Source organism: Taudactylus pleione, unplaced genomic scaffold (assembly GCF_031769625.1).
Source record: "Taudactylus pleione unplaced genomic scaffold, aTauple2 ptg000017l, whole genome shotgun sequence".
NCBI classification, from domain to species: domain Eukaryota; kingdom Metazoa; phylum Chordata; class Amphibia; order Anura; family Myobatrachidae; genus Taudactylus; species Taudactylus pleione.
This window is the reverse complement of record NW_028284419.1, coordinates 6,849,840-6,871,535: the sequence shown is the minus strand read 5'-3', so window position 1 is coordinate 6,871,535 and position 21,696 is coordinate 6,849,840. Positions and strand designations below refer to the sequence as shown.

General features: G+C 42.8%; 1 protein-coding gene across 1 annotated transcript in view; it reads right to left on the bottom strand.

Annotated features, from left to right (window-relative positions):
* LOC148540772 (dimethylaniline monooxygenase [N-oxide-forming] 2-like) overlaps positions 1-8,201 on the bottom strand; it is a 35,778-nt gene extending 27,577 nt beyond the window's left edge. The window contains exons 1-2 of the mRNA XM_088481705.1: positions 8,070-8,201; positions 2,592-2,780 (exon numbers count right to left, since the gene is read on the bottom strand). Coding sequence (XP_088337831.1) covers positions 2,592-2,780; positions 8,070-8,201 — 321 coding nt within the window. The remainder of the gene's footprint in view (positions 1-2,591; positions 2,781-8,069) is intronic.
* Between the last annotated feature and the right edge of the window lie 13,495 nt (positions 8,202-21,696).

The window sequence follows — 21,696 nt, the reverse complement described above, 5'->3', positions numbered from 1 at the left end:
AGTAAACTCTCATATTGGTCGAGTTTTTTCTTCAAAACGGGAAACCACCTGGATGAGAGTTTAAATCGCGAGGGTTTGTTGAGTCTGAAAATAATGCAAGGTTGCTCTGTTGCTTTGTTCTAGGATTCTATTACATTGGCCGTTTTTAAAAGGCGTGTGAAGACTTCCTATTATATTTGGCCCAAAATTTATTATTTTATTGATGTATATTATATCTGTATGCAAAAAAAAGATTTGCCCAATTTAAAAGTGAAAATTTAGAGGACCATGGTAAGTGGGCAAAATAGGTTACCACCAGAGAACTCTCTGATTTCTCTGGGGCTAGTCACTTGGGTAAAGCAGGGAAAGAGCCTCTCTCCAGCATTTTCACTGGATATTAGTCTCATCACCGCTTCATTAATAGACCAGCAAAAAAGTTTATTTCCTTGATAGTACAGCCTATAAAAGCAAGTACATTGTCCTATAAAAATAAATACTGTAGGTGTTATGACAAAATAGCTGAGAATGTCTATTTCCATATTTTATGTTTGACCAAATAACTGAACAATTCATTCATTTTAAAATGCTGCAAAATATAATGCCAAAATATCCTGCACAGCTTATAAGAAATACAATACACGCTTTCGTTAATGGGGTTTAGCTGTTCATAATGTATATAATAATCATGGTCAATACAGTTTAGTTAATGTATATTAATAGTTAATGGAGTTTCGTTAATAACAATATTAACAACAAGTTTATTAGCTAATAATGCATATTAGTAGAGTTCAGTTTAAATGATAAAAAATATAAAATATTAGTTCAAGTTAGTTTATATTACAAAATAATATTTAATTGAATTTAGTTAAGTAATATTATTATCACCATCATCAATCCCAATTGAGATATTTTAGACTGAACTCTAATCAATATAATCCACACACTGTAATTGGTCACCGAGACTGTTGGTGGGTGGATATATAAATAAAGAAAGAATGCAATACTGTATTGCAGTATTAGCATGTTGTCTTAAGTAAAATAAACTATTCAGGGACAAGTGAACTCTTAGTCACATCCTTTTAGTAATTTTAGATATACTGAGTGTAAATATAGATTGTGTGATGTCAAGTTTTATGACTAAAAATATCAGTGGTTTTGTGGCCATTAAATATATTTACAAAAGATTCTGAACACAACTGTGTTTTATGATGTTGTTTTAAACACTTTCTTTATACCTTAGAAATGTTCCATTAGTTGACTTTTTAAATATTGATATATTATAAATAAATCAATTAGCTGAAACACATACCATTGGCTCCAACCTACATCTCATAAAATGAAATTGTTTCTAATTTCTATTCAGAATTTGTAAGATTTACATGTATTAGATATACGAGGTATGTCTATTAAATAACGAGACTGATTAAATAACTCATCTTTATTTATTGGTATTACAAATGTAATGTTTGTCCCCTTCAATATACTCCCCATTTGCACTAATACATCGCTGTAGTCTTGTTTTCCACTGGTGGAAGACATGGAGCAACTCAATTTCTGTTAGTTGTTTCAACATATCTGCCGTTTTCTTCTTTACAGCATCAACTGATTCAAAATGTGTCCCTTTAAGCACTGATTTAACTTTTGGGAAAAGATAAAAGTCGCAAGGTGCTAAATCGGGCGAATATGGAGGATGTTGAAGTGTAGTAATGTGATTGTCAGTCACAAACTGCTTCACAGAAAGTGCTTTGTGAGCAGGCGCATTGTCCTGGTGAACAGGTGCATTTGTCCTGGTGAGCAGGCGCATTGTCCTGGTGAGCAGGCGCATTGTCCTGGTGAGCAGGTGCATTGGCCTGGTGAAGAATGAAACCATTTTTCCACAGTTTCGGACGTTTCTTTCTGACTCTTTCTCTCAGCGTTTTCAAAACTTCCTTATAATAATGCTGGGTAACTAGCATTGTCCTGGTGAGCAGGTGCATTGTCCTGGTGAGCAGGCGTATTGTCCTGGTGAGCAGGCGCATTGTCCTGGTGAGCAGGCGCATTGTCCTGGTGAGCAGGCGTATTGTCCTGGTGAGCAGGCGCATTGTCCTGGTGAGCAGGCGCATTGTCCTGGTGAGCAGGCGCATTGTCCTGGTGAGCAGGCGCATTGTCCTGGTGAAGAATGAAACCATTTTTCCACAGTTGCGGCCGTTTCTTTCTGACTCTTTCTCTCAGCGTTTTCAAAACTTCCTTATAATAATGCTGGGTAACTATTGTGCCTTCTGGAACCCATTCTTGCAAATTACACCCTTGATATAAAAATTTTTTTACTAAAAATGTCAAATTGACACGTTGTTCAACTTTTAAACTTAAAATTTTTTCGCCACTCTACAGAAAACACTACCAAATTAAATGGCGACTCACAATCAACTGAACGACATAGAGTGTTGCGGCTTGTCATGCAGGTTCAGACAAGTTCAAGGTTACTACGTATGCAGTTAGAACCGGTTCTGACTGCTTTGTTTACTAGGTGGAATCACAGTCTCGTTATTTTATAGACATACCTCGTATACAAATGTTTAAAAAATACTGTTAAGAATTGCTCAAATAGCTTTCAACACTGCCCAATTAGTTACCTCAAGCTGAATGTATTTCAGGAGATCGAAATGCTCTGCATATAGATGGAGGTATTCTAAGATCTTGGAATGATGCAGATAAACAGGGAAGTCCTGGGGCATTGGGAAATCACTGTAGCCCATCATCTCTTTGGAAGTATTCGTAAACACGGATTTGTAAATACTGGCTCTCCCTTCTTCCACAGATTCCTATAGAACAGTCATAGATTTACTGCTGTCAGTTTGAGCATTTGTTGTGCATGAGAATGTTGCTGTTAATTCACAATTACATATACAAAGTTTAACATAACTTAAGTATTTTCTAATATTTGTTGTCTTAGCTAAGGTGGTCTATGACCATTCACTGATGAGTTAAATATGTGCAATCATTTTCTCAATGCTAATCTTAATCTGTAAAAATAATTGAGCAGGGAAATTGCCCTCCTAGCTTACTTTCTAGTCCTCTAGTGTAATGTAAGAATTAAAAAAGTTGTACACTAAAAAAAATATATTAATATAAGTTTTTGATCTTTATCTGCAAAACAAAAATGTTTTACATTTGTTAATAGAATCGTACTTTAGAGTTTATACTGGATGCATATTCCTTTGTGTTTTAGTTTTGCTGGTTCACATTTTTATGAATATCTGGGATCAGGTACTGTAGTTCTATTCCTTTTCTCTGGTAGAGGAGACATTCTGTAAGAAATGGGATTGTGGTAGCAATACTCTGCAGCTCTTAGTCATGAAATATTTAGCTTTGGTAGTTCTTTTTTTCTCATTTTATTTGATAGTGATGGCTCTACTTAGCACATTCCTTTATTGTGGCCCATTCTATGGAATCTCCTACAATGTCGTCCTTACTAAAATTTATCTTTCTTAGATGTTTGAATTAGTTTATTCTCTTCTTCTACTCACAACTTAGGAGCACAGCAACTAAACATACTTTTCAGTAAAAAAAAAAATTCACAAAAGGAAGCTATGTCCGATATCTGCTGTGGTCCCTCTATTTCCAATCACAAAAGCAGCCCCATAGGTGTCTACAGGGCTGCTAAATGGTTAGATTTACCAAGCTCTGGCCCCGGCAGCTAGCACCATATTCATATGGCATTTGCTCTAGTTCTCTATGGGCTACTGTAACACAAATCTTTTTGGGGAGGGATCCTCTAGATCCCTATGCACTGGCCCCCATTGATGCATGCGCTAGCCGACAGCAGTACATGTGCAGTAAGAACATCAGGTCTGAATTCAGAAGCAAAGTGACAGTTACAAGTAGTTGCTTCGAGGCATTCACTGGAACAGATCTTTCTCACCAGCTCTGTCCTGATACCTGCATTTTGATAAATGCATGCAATATCAATATTTCCGCCAAATACATCTCATTACAATCGCATGTAACATGCGAATGATTAATAGGGGACCCTATGAGATCAAGTTATTACTATTACCTCAGGGACTAACTCTTCAAGAATCCCCTCTGACTCCAACCAACAGCTATCTCATGTGCCTTGCACTGAATGGGTCCAGGAGTAAAGACATGATCTGATAGCTCCCTAATAAGTGTCTCAGTATATCAGTTGCTGGCTGGCAAATTTTAGCCTGGGAGGCATATACAAAGCACTGGCCTATGAGTGACAGCTCATCCTTAAAGTAACCCTATTAGGAGTAGCTGATTTTCAACCATCATGGTGGTACTCCCAGTTCTGATAACACCATCTCCAGATATGTTACCAGAAACGGAAAAAAAATGCTTAATTCTTGGAATAAAGCATATGTTTAATATGGCACCATACAGTACCTCTCAACATGTTGTCCAGATGAACCGGGGCTACAGGGTGTATACTGTTATAAGCAGGGTTGAATATTGATCATGGAGGCACAGCCAGCATTTCTGAGAAGCTTGAACTTTACTCTGTGTGAGCTGGCTGGCAATGGCTGTGTTCAGGCTGCAGTTCATTATGGCTCCTCAAAGTCTTCCTTGATGTGTGGAAGGCGGAGCCGGGTTGGTGACAGCAGGACAGCAGGAGGATGTGGGGTGCCAGGGACAGGAAGATATAGGGAGTTGGGGGATTAGTGGTTGAGGGGAGCCAGGAAAAGGAGCAGAACATAGGGTGCTGGGTATTAGAGATGGAGGGGAGCCGATGACAATAGGTGGCGGGGATCCAGGGATTAGAAGCAGAGACCTGGGACCTGCTGCGCCGCGGTGCTGGTATATCCTCAATCGCTGCAGGTGCTTGGCTATTTGGTAACTAAGGCTGAGTTATCATTGGCCTCAGAAAGCAGGCAGTCCGGGGAGTAGACAGAGAGGGAGCGGCGCCACATGTCTGCACTCTGCACTGTACTTCATGGGCGGGCACTGCTTCTGGCAATAGACAGTGCAGTGCATCCCACACTGTAACTGCAGGGACCAGCAGCCGGCCCAAGGTGTTAAAAATGGGACTAGCCCGGAGGGAATCTGTTACTCTGCCGCCCGACCGGCCAGCCCGCCCCTGCAGTATATATAGATCAATATTATTTCACAGGAGTTGGGTACGGGATCTCAGTGGTCGGAATGCCAGCAGTCAGAATACTGACAGCAGCATCCTGACAGGATTAGGTAAGTACCTTCCCCCTAACCCACCTTTCCTACAGCCTAACCCTTACCATCCCCCCCAAAGCCTAACAATAACCCCCCCCCCGCAGCCTAACCCTAACCCTTATCCTAGTGCCTAACCCTAATCCTCCTCCTAGTGCCTAACCCTAACCCCTAAGCTAACCCTCCCCGTTACCCTAATACTTACCACCGGAATGTTAGCGGTCAGGATTCTGGAGCTGGGATTCCGACTGCTGTCGGGATTCCTGCACCTGTATTCTGACCGCTGGCATGCTGACTAAGGGCCTGATTCAGAGCCGGATGCAATTAGCGCTCGCTCGTCCAGAAAATAGGGGTGGCTATTCAAATGAAAAATTCGCTCTTTGCGGTCTGTTCACGCCTCTAGGTCTGAACGAGCGAACAAAACTTGCGGTCGTTTTTTGGGAAACTACGCCCCCTGGCCACTCGCATCCTACGTCATGTCCGCTATTTATTAGATTAATCGAGTACATCGACCAGGGTATGAGCTGCTCGCTATTCTTGTGGTTGGTTTTTGCTACCACAATTTTGTGAGCAGTTCTGGCTATAAAATAACCCAGTGACGTGGTCAATGACGCTGCTGTTTTAATTATGCACACCCATAAAACGCGCGTTTTGACCTTTAAGCACGCCTGCGATCGGATTTCCACTCCCCGTTTTCAAGCACCTTCCCCTGTTACCACCCACATGCGCCTCTTTCTGTCACTCAAATTATCAGGCATTTGCTATTTTGCGAGCACATGAATTGCGACCGCACTGACTGGTTTGCGCATGCGTATAACGATCCGTACGCATGCGCAGTTGGGCAAACATCACTCGGAGCGAATGAGCGGCCGCTTTCGAGCGGCTCTGAATCAGAGCCTAAATTCCATTCCATAGACATGTTAATCCTAAATAAAATATAATGTACGCTAGGTTATGATATGTGTAACGGGGTGGAGGGCTAAAACTTCATCTAGGGTGCCTCAGCCTCATCTGGTGACAACAGCACTAAGATTGACATCCCCTTCCTTTACACTAGGTAAGAAGTGGCAGGGCAATGCAGTAGGTGAAAGGGAAATGCCTAACAGTGCACAGCAAATCAATTTAAATGGTGTAGTTTAATTTAGATTCCTGGATGATGGTCAGTACAGGAGGAATGGAGGTAAGATATAAACTCTAATACCCCTTTCAGACATACCGAGAATCCCAGGAATTTGGCCTGTATGTCTGAAAGGTACCTTCCCGGGAACACGTTCCCGGGTTGCCGACCCTTCAACCAACTGGGGCATTTCCCGGGACTTAAGTCCTGGGAAATTACCCTGCTTATGTCTGAATGGTGTTACCCGGGAATTGGTCGGCTACCTGGTCGGCTACCTGACATTATCAGCGGCAGCCGGAGAGGGGATAGGCTAGGAAGGGCAGAGGAGAGGCAGGTAATATTAAAAAGTAAAAAACCCGGCTTATGTCTGAAAGGGGTCTACCTGGGAATTTCCCGGGTAGATGCTGTAGTGTGAAAGGGGGGTCTTGACCAAATTCCTGGGAATTTGCACAGGAGAATTTCCCGGGTCTGAGCAGGAAATTTCCCAGGCTGTATGTCTGAAAGGGATATAAGTGAGATACATGATGTCACTCACTTTAGGTACCTCCAATATGTTAGTGCGCTAGACAGCTGCCTAGTTTTCTTAGCAGTAGCATTGGTCCTAGTCAGGCCCGCTGAGAGCCGCGGCGGGCCCGGATAATAGGGGGCGTGGCCTAATCGAGGGAGGTGTGGCCACGCCCCCTTCCCAGAAAAAAAAGAAGATTTGCTGCGCGCTGGGGAGGGGGAGCTCAGAAGGAGATACTGCACCTGCAGAAATGGTGGAGTGTTCAGAACTACCTGTGGAGTTGCAGTGCTCACAGGCACTGATAATGGAAATCTCATTTGCATATTATCGCTGCTGTGATTACGTAATAAAATGCAGTCGTGACAGTGACTGTGTGCACCTCTGAACCAAGCCATATATGACTACATTTTGATTAGTTATGGTAATCATATTGGTGCTCAGTTTCTATGAAAGGGTCCTGGTACTCAGCAAAATGGTGTTGCTACTCACTTAAAGGTACAAGTTGTTACAAGATTTTTATAGTTGTAATCTGGACAAGTCTTAAGATATTTATGCTATTCACTTCTGAAATACTGTCACTGATTTCACCTTATTTCTGGAACTAGTTATAAGAATGAATGATACAAAAAAAGAAGGTGCTGTACTGCGTACTGGTAAGCAACATCCAGAAAAAAAATCTAGGCTCCCATTTACTAACTAGTTTTATCACCAAAACAAGTGATAAATGTCACTGTGTATGATAAATGGTGCTCCAGCCAATCAGCTCCCAACTGTCATTTTTCTAACAGTTGACAGTTGGGAGTTGATTGGCTGGAGCACCATTTATCATACATAGTGACATTTATCACTCGTTTTGGTGATAAAACTCGTTAGTAAATGAGGCCCCTAATCTATTACTGAAGATTGCAAGAATATATAACATAAGGCACCAGTGCCGTAACTGTGAGTCCCGGAGTCCTGCACTGGCCACGCCCCCTGAGTGCATGACATCAGGCAGAGAGGGCGGGGCTACCATCGCCGGGAATGACAGCAATGCCCAGAGGGGGGCTTTAAGGGTAGCAGTGCGCACATCTTGTGTCCTAAAGACGCTCTGGGCAGCACTGCTGCAGAGATTGCAGGGTGCTGTTCCAGGCACCCTATTAGCCAGATGCAGGGACCGTGCAGCAGCGGCGGTGCCACTCACAGGTATCTGCGCTTTTGCGGCAGCACTGATCACATACCTCTAGTTCCAGTCCTGCATTACCTCTATTTACAACTGATAAATAAAAACAGTTCAATGTAAAATTCAATATAACGTATTCTTACTGAGAATTTCCAGAGTCCTCCAATGCCTTTACTTATTTCAAAACATGTGGGCTCAAGACCCTCTTCCAGGCAACATTTGATGGCTGTAAGTCCACTGCATCCTGCACCAATTATAGCCACTCTCTTAGACATAGTCCCTGAAACATTAAAAGGGACAGTTAACCTAAAGTACATATTTAATTATAAAGTAACCTTAGCACTTTTAATTGCATTTTATTTATATAGAGACATTGGACCTCATTCAGAGTCGGTCGTTGCGGCCGCACGGTCGTACGCCACCGATGTTCGCTAAACTGCGCATGCGTAAAGTTCGCAATGCGCGTGTGCAGACTAGCTGCTATGATCAGAAATTTCTCTCTCCTTGAACACAGCCAGGTCGGTAGTTTGAGTGACAGAATGAGGCGTTTGTGGGTGGTAACAGGGGAAGGTGCTTGAAAACGGGGGAGTGGAGATCCGAACGCAGGCGTGCCTAATTATGCGAACAGCGTTTAATGGGAGTGCATAATTAACAAAGTAGTGTCATGGCACACGTGACATGGGTGGTTTGTACACTGACTTGATCGTAGTGCTTAAGAGAGGGTATGGTCAACCTTAAGCACTACAACCAGTTCCGATGGTTCCCGATGCTCACGATTAATCCTTATATCCCAGGAGATGACGTGTGTGGTGAACGAGAAGGGGGCGTTATTTAGTCTTACGGCTGCTTCTTACCCTCGGTCGTTCAGCTAATGATCTCATCTTAGGACCGCAACTTGTGATCGCTTAATTTGCATATACGGCCCCTTTCCGCTACGACCGACTTTGAATGAGGTCCATTGTACTTGGGAGTGAACTGAGTAAATTCAGACACATTCATGAGTGCACAAATCAAGAGCAACAATATAGAGTCTGTATAAAATTTGAAAACACTAAATTCAAGGTATATTTACTAACCAACCAGCTGTAAAAGCCGCCAATCATCAGAGGCTTTTACCGACAGATTTTAATATTTGTTAATCATGTCTGATTTAGCATTTATTTTGATTGCCATTGTAAATCTACTGTACCAGTCACATCAGCTGATGATCAGTGGCTTTGACAGACCTCTGGTTATTAAATACAGACCGAAATAACAATTTTCCCTTTATTTTCTTTGTAAAAATGGAACTGGACATTTGTTACTTATGTTCTTCCATTTTATCTGGTGAATGTTTTCTTCTTGGTGTTTCAGTGAAAAAATGAAAAAGAAGGAAATGAACAAATTAGATGGCAAGCTGCTCTACCGCCAATAAGAAACAGAACATACTGCAGCATTCTATCACCAGATGTAACTATATAATAAATATATTTAAATTAATTTCACCAATTAGTACTAGACACAACCAAAAATAAGAAATATAACATCATATACATATACCAGTATATTGTTTACATATATAAACAATGTAATAATTAAAAGCAGTTCTATATCTAAGATCTGAATATCAGTAAAACAAACAGCTTTGATGTTTATTGCAACTGCTGACTTCATCGTAATAGAAAACTCAGGACTGGTCACTCTCTCTGAAATATGGCAAGATGTACAATGAATAATCCTAAGAGACTTTTAAAAAGCTAGTGTTTTTTTACAAAATGAATGAAATTTACCTTTGACCAATTTTTTTTTGGAGCTGTTCATTGAACTTGATAGATATGTTGGGTCGCTAAGCCATAAACTTTAGTTATGTGTGATCAGTAGGCTTTGTTCATATAACTGATTTACAGGAAGAAAATGGTCAATGGAAGGACACCAATGAAGAGTAAGAACCAGTCTGCACATTTTTATATTCATTTTCAACCAGGAGAAAATAAGCTTAATATTAAAGCTCAAATTGTATCCTTTGAAACTCAAAGCCACTATAAAGATAGATATATATATACAACATGCTATGTTTTAATCAACATAAACAATCAAAAGCACTAAGAAAGACACATACTGTAGCTGTATGTGCCAAAAATAAAAATAATACAACATACTAATATACTAAAAACGTGGTATAAGAAAGAAGGATCTATTGCACCAGAAGTTATTTCAGGTTATTTGTGAAACCTGATTTCAGCCCTATATGTTTTATAGTGTTGGGTCAGACTGATAAGGGAACAATTCCAGTAGAGAAAAAGAAGTCTGTAATTGGTGCACTAATATTCAATTAAAATGTATTTTTATTGAATTCCTTCAAATATTGAAGTAATTAAATCTTTTTAATTTAAGAACAAAGAGCAAAATATAGGTTAAAAGTAGAGTAGTATGTGCAGAAAAAGAAAAAGTGGTGGATAAAATGAATACCGACTTTGTCACACTATAGGACTGATTCACTATGGATCGCTATTGTGATAGCAGGTCTGCTGTGAAAATATGCTAATGTCTGCAATCGTAAAGCTAGTATAGAGACGCCCAAAGCCAGCTTGGAGACACCCACTACCGCTTTTGCACATCTGTAATACCTCGCAGTCCTGCGTATACATCAGAAACATCGAGTAACATCGACCCTTCAAGCACAATTACAACAGGTCTGACCTTACTCAGAAATTGCTACCTTGTCACACGCAGTGAGTACTCAAGCTGTGTATGCCGTGGCAGTGGCTAATTTATGCACGCCCAAGTAACGGCGTTCAAACCTACAGGCACTCCTGTGTTTCTCCGACCACTCCCCTGTCACCACCCCAAATGCTGACCTGTTGTCACTCACTCTCGATGGCTTTGTATTTGCATAGGCAATCGCAGGGTGATCACAATGCTAACTCACGCACACACACTGCGATGAATAATCATAATATTGACTGATCTGTGTATGCGGTTAAAATTGTGATCCATGATGAATCAGGCCCTAACATATATTTTCCAGTAGTTAAATTGATCAGGATTGTTGCAACAGGAATAGGAGTGGAATATTGCGTTATTCAGCCAATAGATTTCTTAGGATTCTCTGTTACACTTAGGAAATTATTGTATTCAACAAATTGCGTATTGACAGGGAAATCCTATTACTTTTGGCTACACACTGTAGGGATATATAATTGCAGGACACTGGGGATATTTCTTCTACTGTGGTATTAAGAGGACTTGAGCTGGGAGTATTCCGCACATATACCTGCCTCTCCACACAGTATATTTAGGGGTATAATTACTAAAGGTCGATTTTAATCGATTAAAATCGACCTTTAGTAAATATACCCCCTAGTCTTCTAAAAAGTTCCTCTATTCATGTGTCCACAAGCAATTTAATTCCACTTGTTAGGAATAACAAAATCTATCACTCAACAGTATTATACTGTACGTTATTCTCAATTACTGTGTTATCTCCTCCTTCAGAGACATTGGAGATATCTCACTATCGTATTTCTCTGAGGATCAAATAGTTGTATAATAATTACTATCTATGATATTATGTTGCTGATTTCCTTTTACTTCTCCTTTCCAGGGACACTGGAGATGTTTCCCACTATCATGTGTCTCTTTATATTAGGATGTTTCCTAGTATAAATATATAGTATCTTCGTTTATATTATATAGCTTAGCGGTCATAACTGCTATATATGTAACAGGAGATTGAAGTATAGGCTCCTAGTTACTCATAGTCACTCAGGGTTCCAGACAGTGCAGTGTTTAACAGATATAATAATGCATTTTATTATCCTTCATTCACACCTATCAGTTATTCCAGTACTGTATATTAGTGCACTAATTAGAGACTTCGTTTTTTCTCTACTTATAATTTACTAAATAATATATAATCAAGCATTATTGATTACAATATGGAGGATATGCAATACAGGATATACATTTATTTAATCTTTCAAGTTATATCTCACTTTATTTATATTATATACAGTATGTATTTTAATGTTTTGCTAAATATATTTTAATTTAAATCAATGTTACATTTTAACATCTAACTTCCTGAACCTAGTGTACCAAATTTGGGGTACCAGCTGTTTTCTTCCTTTTATGCAACAGTGTCTAGAGGTCACTAGAATGCTCTTTGCAGTTGCTAGAGGTCACTAGAATGCTCTTTGCAGTTGCTAGATGTCACTGGAATGCTCTTTGCAGTTGCTTGAGGTCACTGGAATGCTCTTTGTAGTTGCTAGAGGTCAGTAGAATGCTTTTTTGCATAAAGGCACCCTATACACTGTGCAATTATCTCCTCGATCAGCCAATTATCAGCTGATTGCCATAATTGCACAGTGAATGGTTGTGACAGAGCACCAAAATAACTTTGTTGGGCATGAGAAATCTTTCAATATGCCTGACAGATGCAATAATTGGTGCTTAGATCTGATAGTGGATGTACACTGCAGTGTGCTGGAGGGCAAATCTCTCTTTTTTTCTGTGTTCAGAGTAAACCCCGCCCTTTACAAGCACCTGTGTTATGCAATTAAGCTGATCTGAGCAACTACCATTTTTCTTTGTAAATTTGGAGAGGCATGAAGGCAGTCAGCATTAGGAGGAGGTGCTGATGCTTATAGTGCCATGTGGAGGTTTTTTGGGGTACCTCCAAGGTAAGTTAGCTCTCAGCTTACATATGTACTGTTATCATGCAGTACATCAATTGTAATTATATGACCCAGAGTGGGTGCTACCATTATGTAGCAATAATTATTTTGGGGTGAGCGTTTGGGAGTGGGGCCCCCGGGGGGGTTCTGACTGGGCCTTTCTCATGGCATCACCACTTAATTCACATAGAATACTTTTATCACTTCTCTATTTGTTTGTACATTATATATGTCATTTTAATTATTTATCATTTCATTAACACTTATTGATTTATCTTTACACATCTTTTCTACATACTTCACTATCACCTTTTTCCCTTTTTCGTGTGATGCCCTGGGGATGGCCCTTGTTTGGAATTTTTTTGGGGTGCCTTGCTTCTCGGACGTGAGCCCCTTAATATTAGGGACGCCAGTATAGAGGAGCCTTGACGATTGGCCTGGCGCTTATTCATATATTTGCAAATATGTGTAACCAATACCTCTAAATCTCTATTATAATGTAGGATTTAAGTATTGTTTTTGCTGCAGTGTGCTGGAGGGCAAATCTCTCTTTTTTTCTGTGTTCAGTGGATGTACTCAGACAGAAAGACCAATTATCTGACAGTGTATGGCAACACCAGATGATTGGTCTGTCTGTCTGGTGGTAAGTTTTTTCTCAGTGTGTGTGTGGCTAACATAAGTTTTTCAAAATTTTATTGGCTATATAAAACCATGTCCAGCATGAGGTGGCGATGTTAAATTCATTACAAGGGGACAATTCAATTAGAGGTAATGGCCTCAGGTGCCAGAGTAATGGCTAGAACACTAACATTACACATTTTTTGTGCACACATAGAGGTGTGTAAGAAAATGTGTGATGTTGGCCTCCAGCAAGTTTAGGGTATGTGCACAGCCGCAAATTGTGGCCAGACTTTATAAATTAGACTGTATGCTTTTCTGGCAAGAGATTGTACATTAGTACAATTATTTGATTTTGCCTTTCTCACAATCTGCACAATTTGAATTTGTAAAAGGTTTATATTTAACTTTTTGAACCTTAGTAACAGTTTACCTATGTAACTCTATAATCGATTATTAGAAAATTGGACCCTGATTTTTATTATGTCATCACATTTATGTGCACGCACACCCCAGAACTAACATGCATGGCGCGCAAACATATGTAGTCGTGATTTAACAGGACAGCTAGCAACTGAGCAGAGGGACGAAGCGGTGATCTACTGTGACAGGCAGGCATGTCAGCCAATCACCAGAGAGCAGGGCCAAACTAGACTTTTTGGTGTCCTGTGCCAGAAAGAGCATCGGCGCCCCCCTCATTTCTCAAAGGGACATAATGCACCCAAAAAAGGGGAATGGCCTCATGGGGAAGGTCCAGGGAAGAGATAGGGGAGGCCAGGAGATGCTGGGGATGAAATAAGAGGAAGCTACAAGTGAGAATGATAATAAACAGACATTTTACAGGCAAAAACAGCGCCCCCTGACCTGTGGTGCCCTGTGCGATGGCACCGGCCGCACTACCCTAGCTACTGCCCTGCCAGAGAGCAACAGGAGGTGGGTGGCGCACCAGTGACAGGGGGCAGAGCATGGGGTTTATGTGAAGGAGATAACTAGATGACTGGAGTGGGGGAGGGGCAGAGAGCACTCCAGACCTAATGCACACAGCGATTGAGCATGTAGACACGATTTCATAATGTATACAAATGTAGTAATAAAGTTTTCTGTAAATACACTCTAACCACCACCTCACCACCCCTTCATAGTGCACACACACACTGAACACATCTCCCACCAACCTTTCCCCCTGCCTCATTATAGTGCACACACACACTGAACACATCTCCCACCAACCTTTCCCCCCTACCCCATCATAGTGCACAAACACACTGAACGCATCTTCCACCAACCTTTCCCCCTGCCTCATTATAGTGCACAAACACACTGAACGCATCTCCCACCAACCTTTCCCCCCTACCCCATCATAGTGCACAAACACACTGAACGCATCTTCCACCAACCTTTCCCCGTGCCTCATTATAGTACACATCTCCACCCGAACTTAACTCCACCCCATCATATTGCACACACACACTTTACACATCTCACCCGACCCCCCTGCCCCATCATAGTGCACACTCACACTGAACCCATGATCCCCCAGCCCCATAATAGTGCACAAACACAATGAATACATCTTCCCCCAACCTTTCCCCCCTGCCCCATCATAGTGCACACACACACTGTGCACATCTCCACCCGAACTCCCCTCCACCCCATCATAGTGCACACACACACTGTACACATCTCCACCCGACCTCCCTGCCCCAGCATAGTGCACACACACACTAAATACATGCCCCCCCTGCCCCATCAAAGTGCACACATGCACACAATGAACACATCTCCACTGTGCCCCCTGCCCCATCATAGTCGCACACACTCAGACACTGAATACATCTCCCCCTGAAATCCTCCCCCACCCCATCATAGAGCACACACTGAACACATCTCTCCACAACCACCTTTGTCACATCATAGTGCACACACACTGAACGCATCTCCCCCCAACCTCATCATAGTGCACACACACTGAATGCATCTCCCCCCAACCTCATCATAGTGCACACACACTGAATGCATCTCCCCTAATCTCAACATAGTGCACACACACTGAATGCATCTCCCCCCAACCTCATCATAGTGCACACACACTGAATGCATCTCCCCTAATCTCAACATAGTGCACACACACTGAATGCATCTCCCCCAACCTCATCATAGTGCAAACACACTGAATGCATCTCCCCCAACCTCATCATAGTGCACACACTGAATGCATCTCCCCCAACCTCATCATAGTGCACACACACTGAATGCATCTCCCCCAACCTCATCATAGTGCAAACACACTGAATGCATCTCCCCCAACCTCATCATAGTGCACACACACTGAATGCATCTCCCCCGACCCCCCTGCCCCATCATAGTTAGCACACACGCACCATTGAACACATCTCCTCTGACCCTCCCCCCACCCCTTCATAGAGCACACACTGAACACATCTCCCCACAACCCAACCTTATCCCATCATAGTGAACACACACGTTGAACACATCTCCCCCGACCCCCAACCCATCATAGTGCACACACTGATCACATCTCCCCCCAACACCCACCCCACCCCCTGCCAGACAAGAATGCATAAAGCAGCCAGCTTGAAAGAGGTAAATAAGAAAATAGGAATAAAAAAAATGCCAGGTTATTCAGTTAGTATATAATATTATTGATATTTAATGCAACATAGCAAGGAGAGAAGACACAAAAATATCTAATTATATGTAAATATATATTATTTTAAATATTTAAATTATTTAGTTATTAAGCCTTTAGTTAATGCTAAAAACTATTGTTTAAAAACAGCTTTGACCTTAGAATCTTCTTCTGAGTATTTCACTAGAGAGAAAAGTAATTTTCATCATATAAATTTCAACATTTAGGCATTGTATATAGTGCAAGGTGACAAAGAAAAAGGTTTATGTATGTATGTAAGCACAATGGTAAAGCATATTCTAACTCACATATATATATATATATATATATATATATATATACATACATACACACACTATATATTTTTGTTTTCAGATACAATACCTTGAACTCAGCTACAGTACACTCAGTGCTTCAATTGCAAGAAATGTCACTTGTTAATAAGTAATCTGGTGTTAATACACTATGTACTGTAACTGTCATATAAAAATATTGTATAATTATTCTTATCATGTGTCATCAAAATGGTTTGAACAGTTAACCATTTGATGTACTGTAGTTTGTATTGTAATTGTGTTGACCATTACTATATAGGACAATGATCCTGTATATTACACAATAGCATTTTTCTAGGTGCCTTTTACTTAGTCTACAAAGGTGCATATCCCAATTAAGCGCGAGTTTTACCATGCTGGGAAAGCTCCAGTTTTAACGTCCGGAGCTATTCAATTATTTAACCTTGTCCCCACGCAGTAACCCACTGATTCTACATAAAATTGTAGAATCAAATGGGTTTCTTCAAACTTTAATTACCAAAGGTGCATGTTGCACCATGGGCTGCTAAATGGAGATTGTCTCTGATGGATATTAACATGTTTCATGCTGCTAAGTATCACTGTATTTGACTTCCATATGCTCCTAGACAGCTTGCATATTTTTAATATTGTGGATGATAGATTCAATTGACATTTTTGTATGTAAAATGGAGTGCTTGTTTTCCCTTCCACAGTTTATGGCATGAATTTTATTTATTTTTTCAAAAACCTTGCACTTGCACCTTATCGATTGAGTGTGTGCAAGTTTTTTTCTATGACATTTTATATATATATATATATATATATATATATACACACACACATACATATAATGGTGTGGTATATTGAGACAGTTCCCACCAACATGATTGGACACACTAGATCACATGACATTGTATTATTTACATTATATTACAAACGACCGCACACCTCAGGACTGGTCTACTTCCTACTGTAATCTGAACCTCATCACAATGCCACAGCTGTATTACTCCACAAGTGTAAACTATAACATCTCTCACAGAGAGACTGCTCACAGAAAAGCAGCACATCACTGCCTCACTGAAATACACATTTTTGACAAAAAAACTTTCAAGAAATGTCAAAATTACTACAGTGCTCACCAAAGGTTGACTGGTACTTGAACAGGATTTAGCTGAGCAGCCACTTCAGAATCCAGCACAGCAAACAGTGAACAGACATGCCAGCCCTGACCCTGAAGAAGCATTAAGCACCTCCTGCCAGTAAAGTTCACTGTTCAAAACGTTTTATTTCCAAAATGAACCACTCTTAAAGTAACAGTAGTTATTAATGTTCAACTGTTTAAACAATCTATTCTGAATGCTCAACTGTTTTATTCGGAATCGGTATGATTTACCACCGGACCCATGCCAGGCAGTTGGAATCCCGACAGCAGCATCCCGGCAGAGGAGGAAATCACGATCGTCCAAGGTAAGTATTCTCTAACCTAATTCTACCCCCTAACCCTCCCTTAGGGGTGCCTAACCCTAACCTCCCCCCCAGTGCCTAACCCTAATCCCCCCTCTAAGTGCCTAAACCTAACCCCCCCTTCCCCGCCGCCTAAACCTAAGTCTCCCGGAGGGGTGCCTAACGCTAACCCCCCATTCCCCTAGCCTAAACCTAACCTCCCAGGAGGGGGGTGCCTAACCCTAAGTCCCCCCTGGGGAACCCTAAACCTAACCCTCCCCCCCCCACGGCTATCCACGCTATCCTTCCCGGCATCCCTTCAATCGGGATGCCGGGCGCCGGTCTCCCGGCGTTGGTAAAATGACAGGGGTCTAGATTAAGACGCCTGTCATTTAACAGTAGCCGGGATTTAGCAGTTGGGAAGCAGGCTGTTGGGATTAGCTCCACCATCTTCCCGACTGCATACCGTTTTATTCACTTCCACTGTTATCCAGTTTCATCATTCTCCATGTAGAACTATTTTGTCACATCAGAGACATTTTGCCCCTGCAACTTACTGAACAAAAGTTAGTTTAGCACTAGTGCAGGTAAGTGCAGGGCTGCCATCAGAAATCGTAGGGCCCAGTACTGACAAAATAGGCAGGGCCCCCTCCCCCCAGGGTAAGGGGCAGAGGTGGGTGGAGCAACTTCGGCGGTGAGGGACAGGGAGGGCTGGACATATTGGGGGTACAGGGATGACTAGACATGGTGGGGGGTGGCACAGGACATCAGTGGCGGGCTGGGCTGGGGGGCAGGGTGCCATCTGCCCCCCAGGCCGGTACAATTCTAGTGTGTCAGGGCCGGCAGGCAGACGATGCGATGCTACGGCTCCCGTGCTGCTGCCCAGAGAGAGAGAGACGATTCAAGTAACGGGCTAACACAAAATGGCTGCCCCCATATCAGGCTACAAAAAGATGGCCGCTGTCGACCAATGGGGAGCCAGGATTCCCTACCCACAATTCCAATAGGCTGGAGAATGATAAAGGGGTCGTGGCCTATCGGGGGAGTGGGAAGAGCCTACAGAGGACCTGTTTATTATCACACCCATGGAGGAGAGAGGGCAGAGATGAGGAGTGCCTGCTTCCTGTCTTCTACACCCATACCAGGTAAGTGAAGGGTGTCACAGTGGCATAAACTTTGTGTTGTTTTGTTATTTAAAATATGTGTGTGCTAAGTGTGACTGTGTGTGCTGACTAAGTGTGACTGTGTGTGTGTGCTGACTAAGTGTGATTGTATGTGTGTGTGCTGACTAAGTGTGACTGTGTGTGCTGACTAAGTGTGATTGTATGTGTGTGTGCTGACTAAGTGTGATTGTATGTGTGTGTGCTGACTAAGTGTGATTGTATGTGTGTGTGCTAAGTGTGATTGTATGTGTGTGTGCTGACTAAGGGCCTGATTCAGACCCACTCGTGAGCGGCTGTCCGCTCGCAAGTGGGTTGATGGTGTGCACTGAGCATGCGCACGACGGAGGGAGCTCCGTCGTGCGCATGCGCGAGACGCGACGAGCGAAGGACTTTCCTTTGCTCATTGTGTCTGATCAAAGGAGGCGTGCTGTCGATGTTGATTGACAGCATGCCCCCTTTGGTGGGCGTGCCGGGGGCGTGCCTCCCAGACGGGGGCATTCCCAAGGGAACGCCTACCGTCAGAAGCCGGCCCACTGACATCACTAGTGATGTCAGTGGGAGTGATTTTGGCTCTGATAGAGCCAAAATCACTCCGGGCCTTGCGGTTGAAAAACTCAACCGCAGGCTCCGGCTCGCAGTGGCGATGGTCGCGATGGTCAAGACCATCGCGGCCATCAACCTGCACGCTCACATAGGCTGTGGGTGGTGACCCACAGCTATACGAGCGTCCAGGAGGACGCTCCATAATTATGGAGGACGGTCCTCATTCAGAGCGTGCGCTCTGCTCAGAGCGTCCGGCTCTGAATGAGGGCCTAAGTGTGACTGTATGTGTGTGCTGACTAAGTGTGATTGTATGTGTGTGTGCTAAGTGTGACTGTGTGTGTGCTGACTAAGTGTGACTGTGTGTGTGTGCTGACTAAGTGTGATTGTATGTGTGTGTGTGCTGACTAAGTGTGACTGTGTGTGTGTGCTGACTAAGTGTGATTGTATGTGTGTGTGTGTGCTAAGTGTGACTGTGTGTGTGCTGACTAAGTGTGATTGTATGTGTGCTGACTAAGGCCCTCATTCAGAGCCGCTCGTTAACAGCAGTACGCTCGTTGCGTTCCGATGTTGACTAACCGCGCATGCGTCGGTGTAACACTGCGCATGTGCGTACGGCAGATTGCGAGCTTTTTTTGTCTCGTTCCTAAAATAGCGTACAGGAAGTGACATGTCAAATGTGATTGACAGAACAGGGCGTTTTAGGGTGTTGACGGGGGTGGAGATGGAAAAACGCAGGCGTGGCGAGGCGTTTTTGGGGCGTACATACATTAGCAGATGCGAGCGTAAAATGTGTTCGGACCGACTCATACGTCACTGGATGATCCTCTTTCACTTCAAAATGCTCGCACAGCTTAGGGTCTGGATTACTCGACCACATTGGCGATGGCCTTCTCCTCCGTCCTGGGACTCCACGATGTTGTTGCGATTAATCGCGGGCGGGCAGAAAAACAATTAGTGTTGGATTGAGAACCGGCTTGGTATGTGTTTTGAATTCATTTTTTTGGGATAGCACAAAACCGTACGCAGGTGGAACTCAGAGCTGCTAATGTCAGGATGACACAATCAATTTGCGTACATTTGTGGAGGTTTATTTTGCCCTCAATTTGGTGGTTTAGGGCCTATTGTAACAATAATGTCATCATGTTTTAATTTTCGCACCATTTTATTTGTGCCTCTTGATTTTGCCTCGTTATATGAATTTTTAAACGTTCCTTAAAGAGCACATTTTTTTTTTTGTTTGTTTTGGCCCAGTTTTTGCCTTTTGGTCCAGGATTAAATGTAACCCATTTGTACAATAATTTCACAATCCAATGTCAGATTTTTTGTTTCAATTTATTGCTCAAACAAAAAAATAATAAATTAAATTTTGGGGACATCTTTTTTGGCCAAAGATATGTTCCAAAATCAAACAAATTGGCCCAACATAACTGTTGCCATAAACATACAACAAAAAAATAATAACATTTCACAAGAAAGGAGAGGGAAGTTTTGACCAGAAAGGAATATGAGCCAAGCACAGAAGGATTGTGGGAAAAGTCACCATTGCTGTCACCGTTTTTTCACCCGTTTGGATGGGGGAGGGAGGGCGCCAGACCTGGTCCGGGATGTCATTGGGCTGGCCTGTCCAGAGGCAGATGTTGTGGCCTCTGGACTAGGCACAGGGCTAGGCACATTTGGAGGATTGGCTGATGTTGTGCCAGAGGTGGAGGATCCTGATGTTCCGGCAGGAAGGGAGGTCGGCTCCACCATGTGCTGGCGAACGAGCTGCTCCAGGGCAATGGCGATGCGGATGTTGGCCCTGGTATTTTCCGCCAGGGCCTGACCAATGGTCACGTTGGCCACAGCATTTTGCTCCAGAGCCTCAGCCACCCGTACCAGACTGGCGTCCATCCTCTGCAGAATCTCCGTATGGAAATCCGATTTGAAATTGAGTTCTGTGAGGAGGGCCACTGCCTGCGAGGGGGATTGCCCTGGACTGGCTTCTGCAGGGTCCTCAGCCGGATGTACTGGTTCCTCCCATGCAGAGCCAGCAGAAATTATGCGGCCAAGGCTCCCCTCTGGAGCAGACTCATCCGCCTGTGTCTCTGTTAGGAAAAAAGAGAAATGCCTCACATTAAAATCTACATATTGGCCCAATAACATTTCTGAGTTGCTGACATCAAAAGATTTACCTGGGACAACATGAGGAGCCGCAAAGTCTGGCATGTCCGTATCCATGTTGGACACGCCAAACACCTCCACAGGCTGCACACACCCCTGTGCCAGCTCTTCTAAATCCGTCAACTCCAATGACACAGGGGTGGGACCCCCACCTGTCCCCCTTGCATGCCTAGCCCTGTCCGCGAGTTTTTGCTTTAGGCGATATTTGAAGTCGTCCCATCTGTGGGAAAAAATGGAAG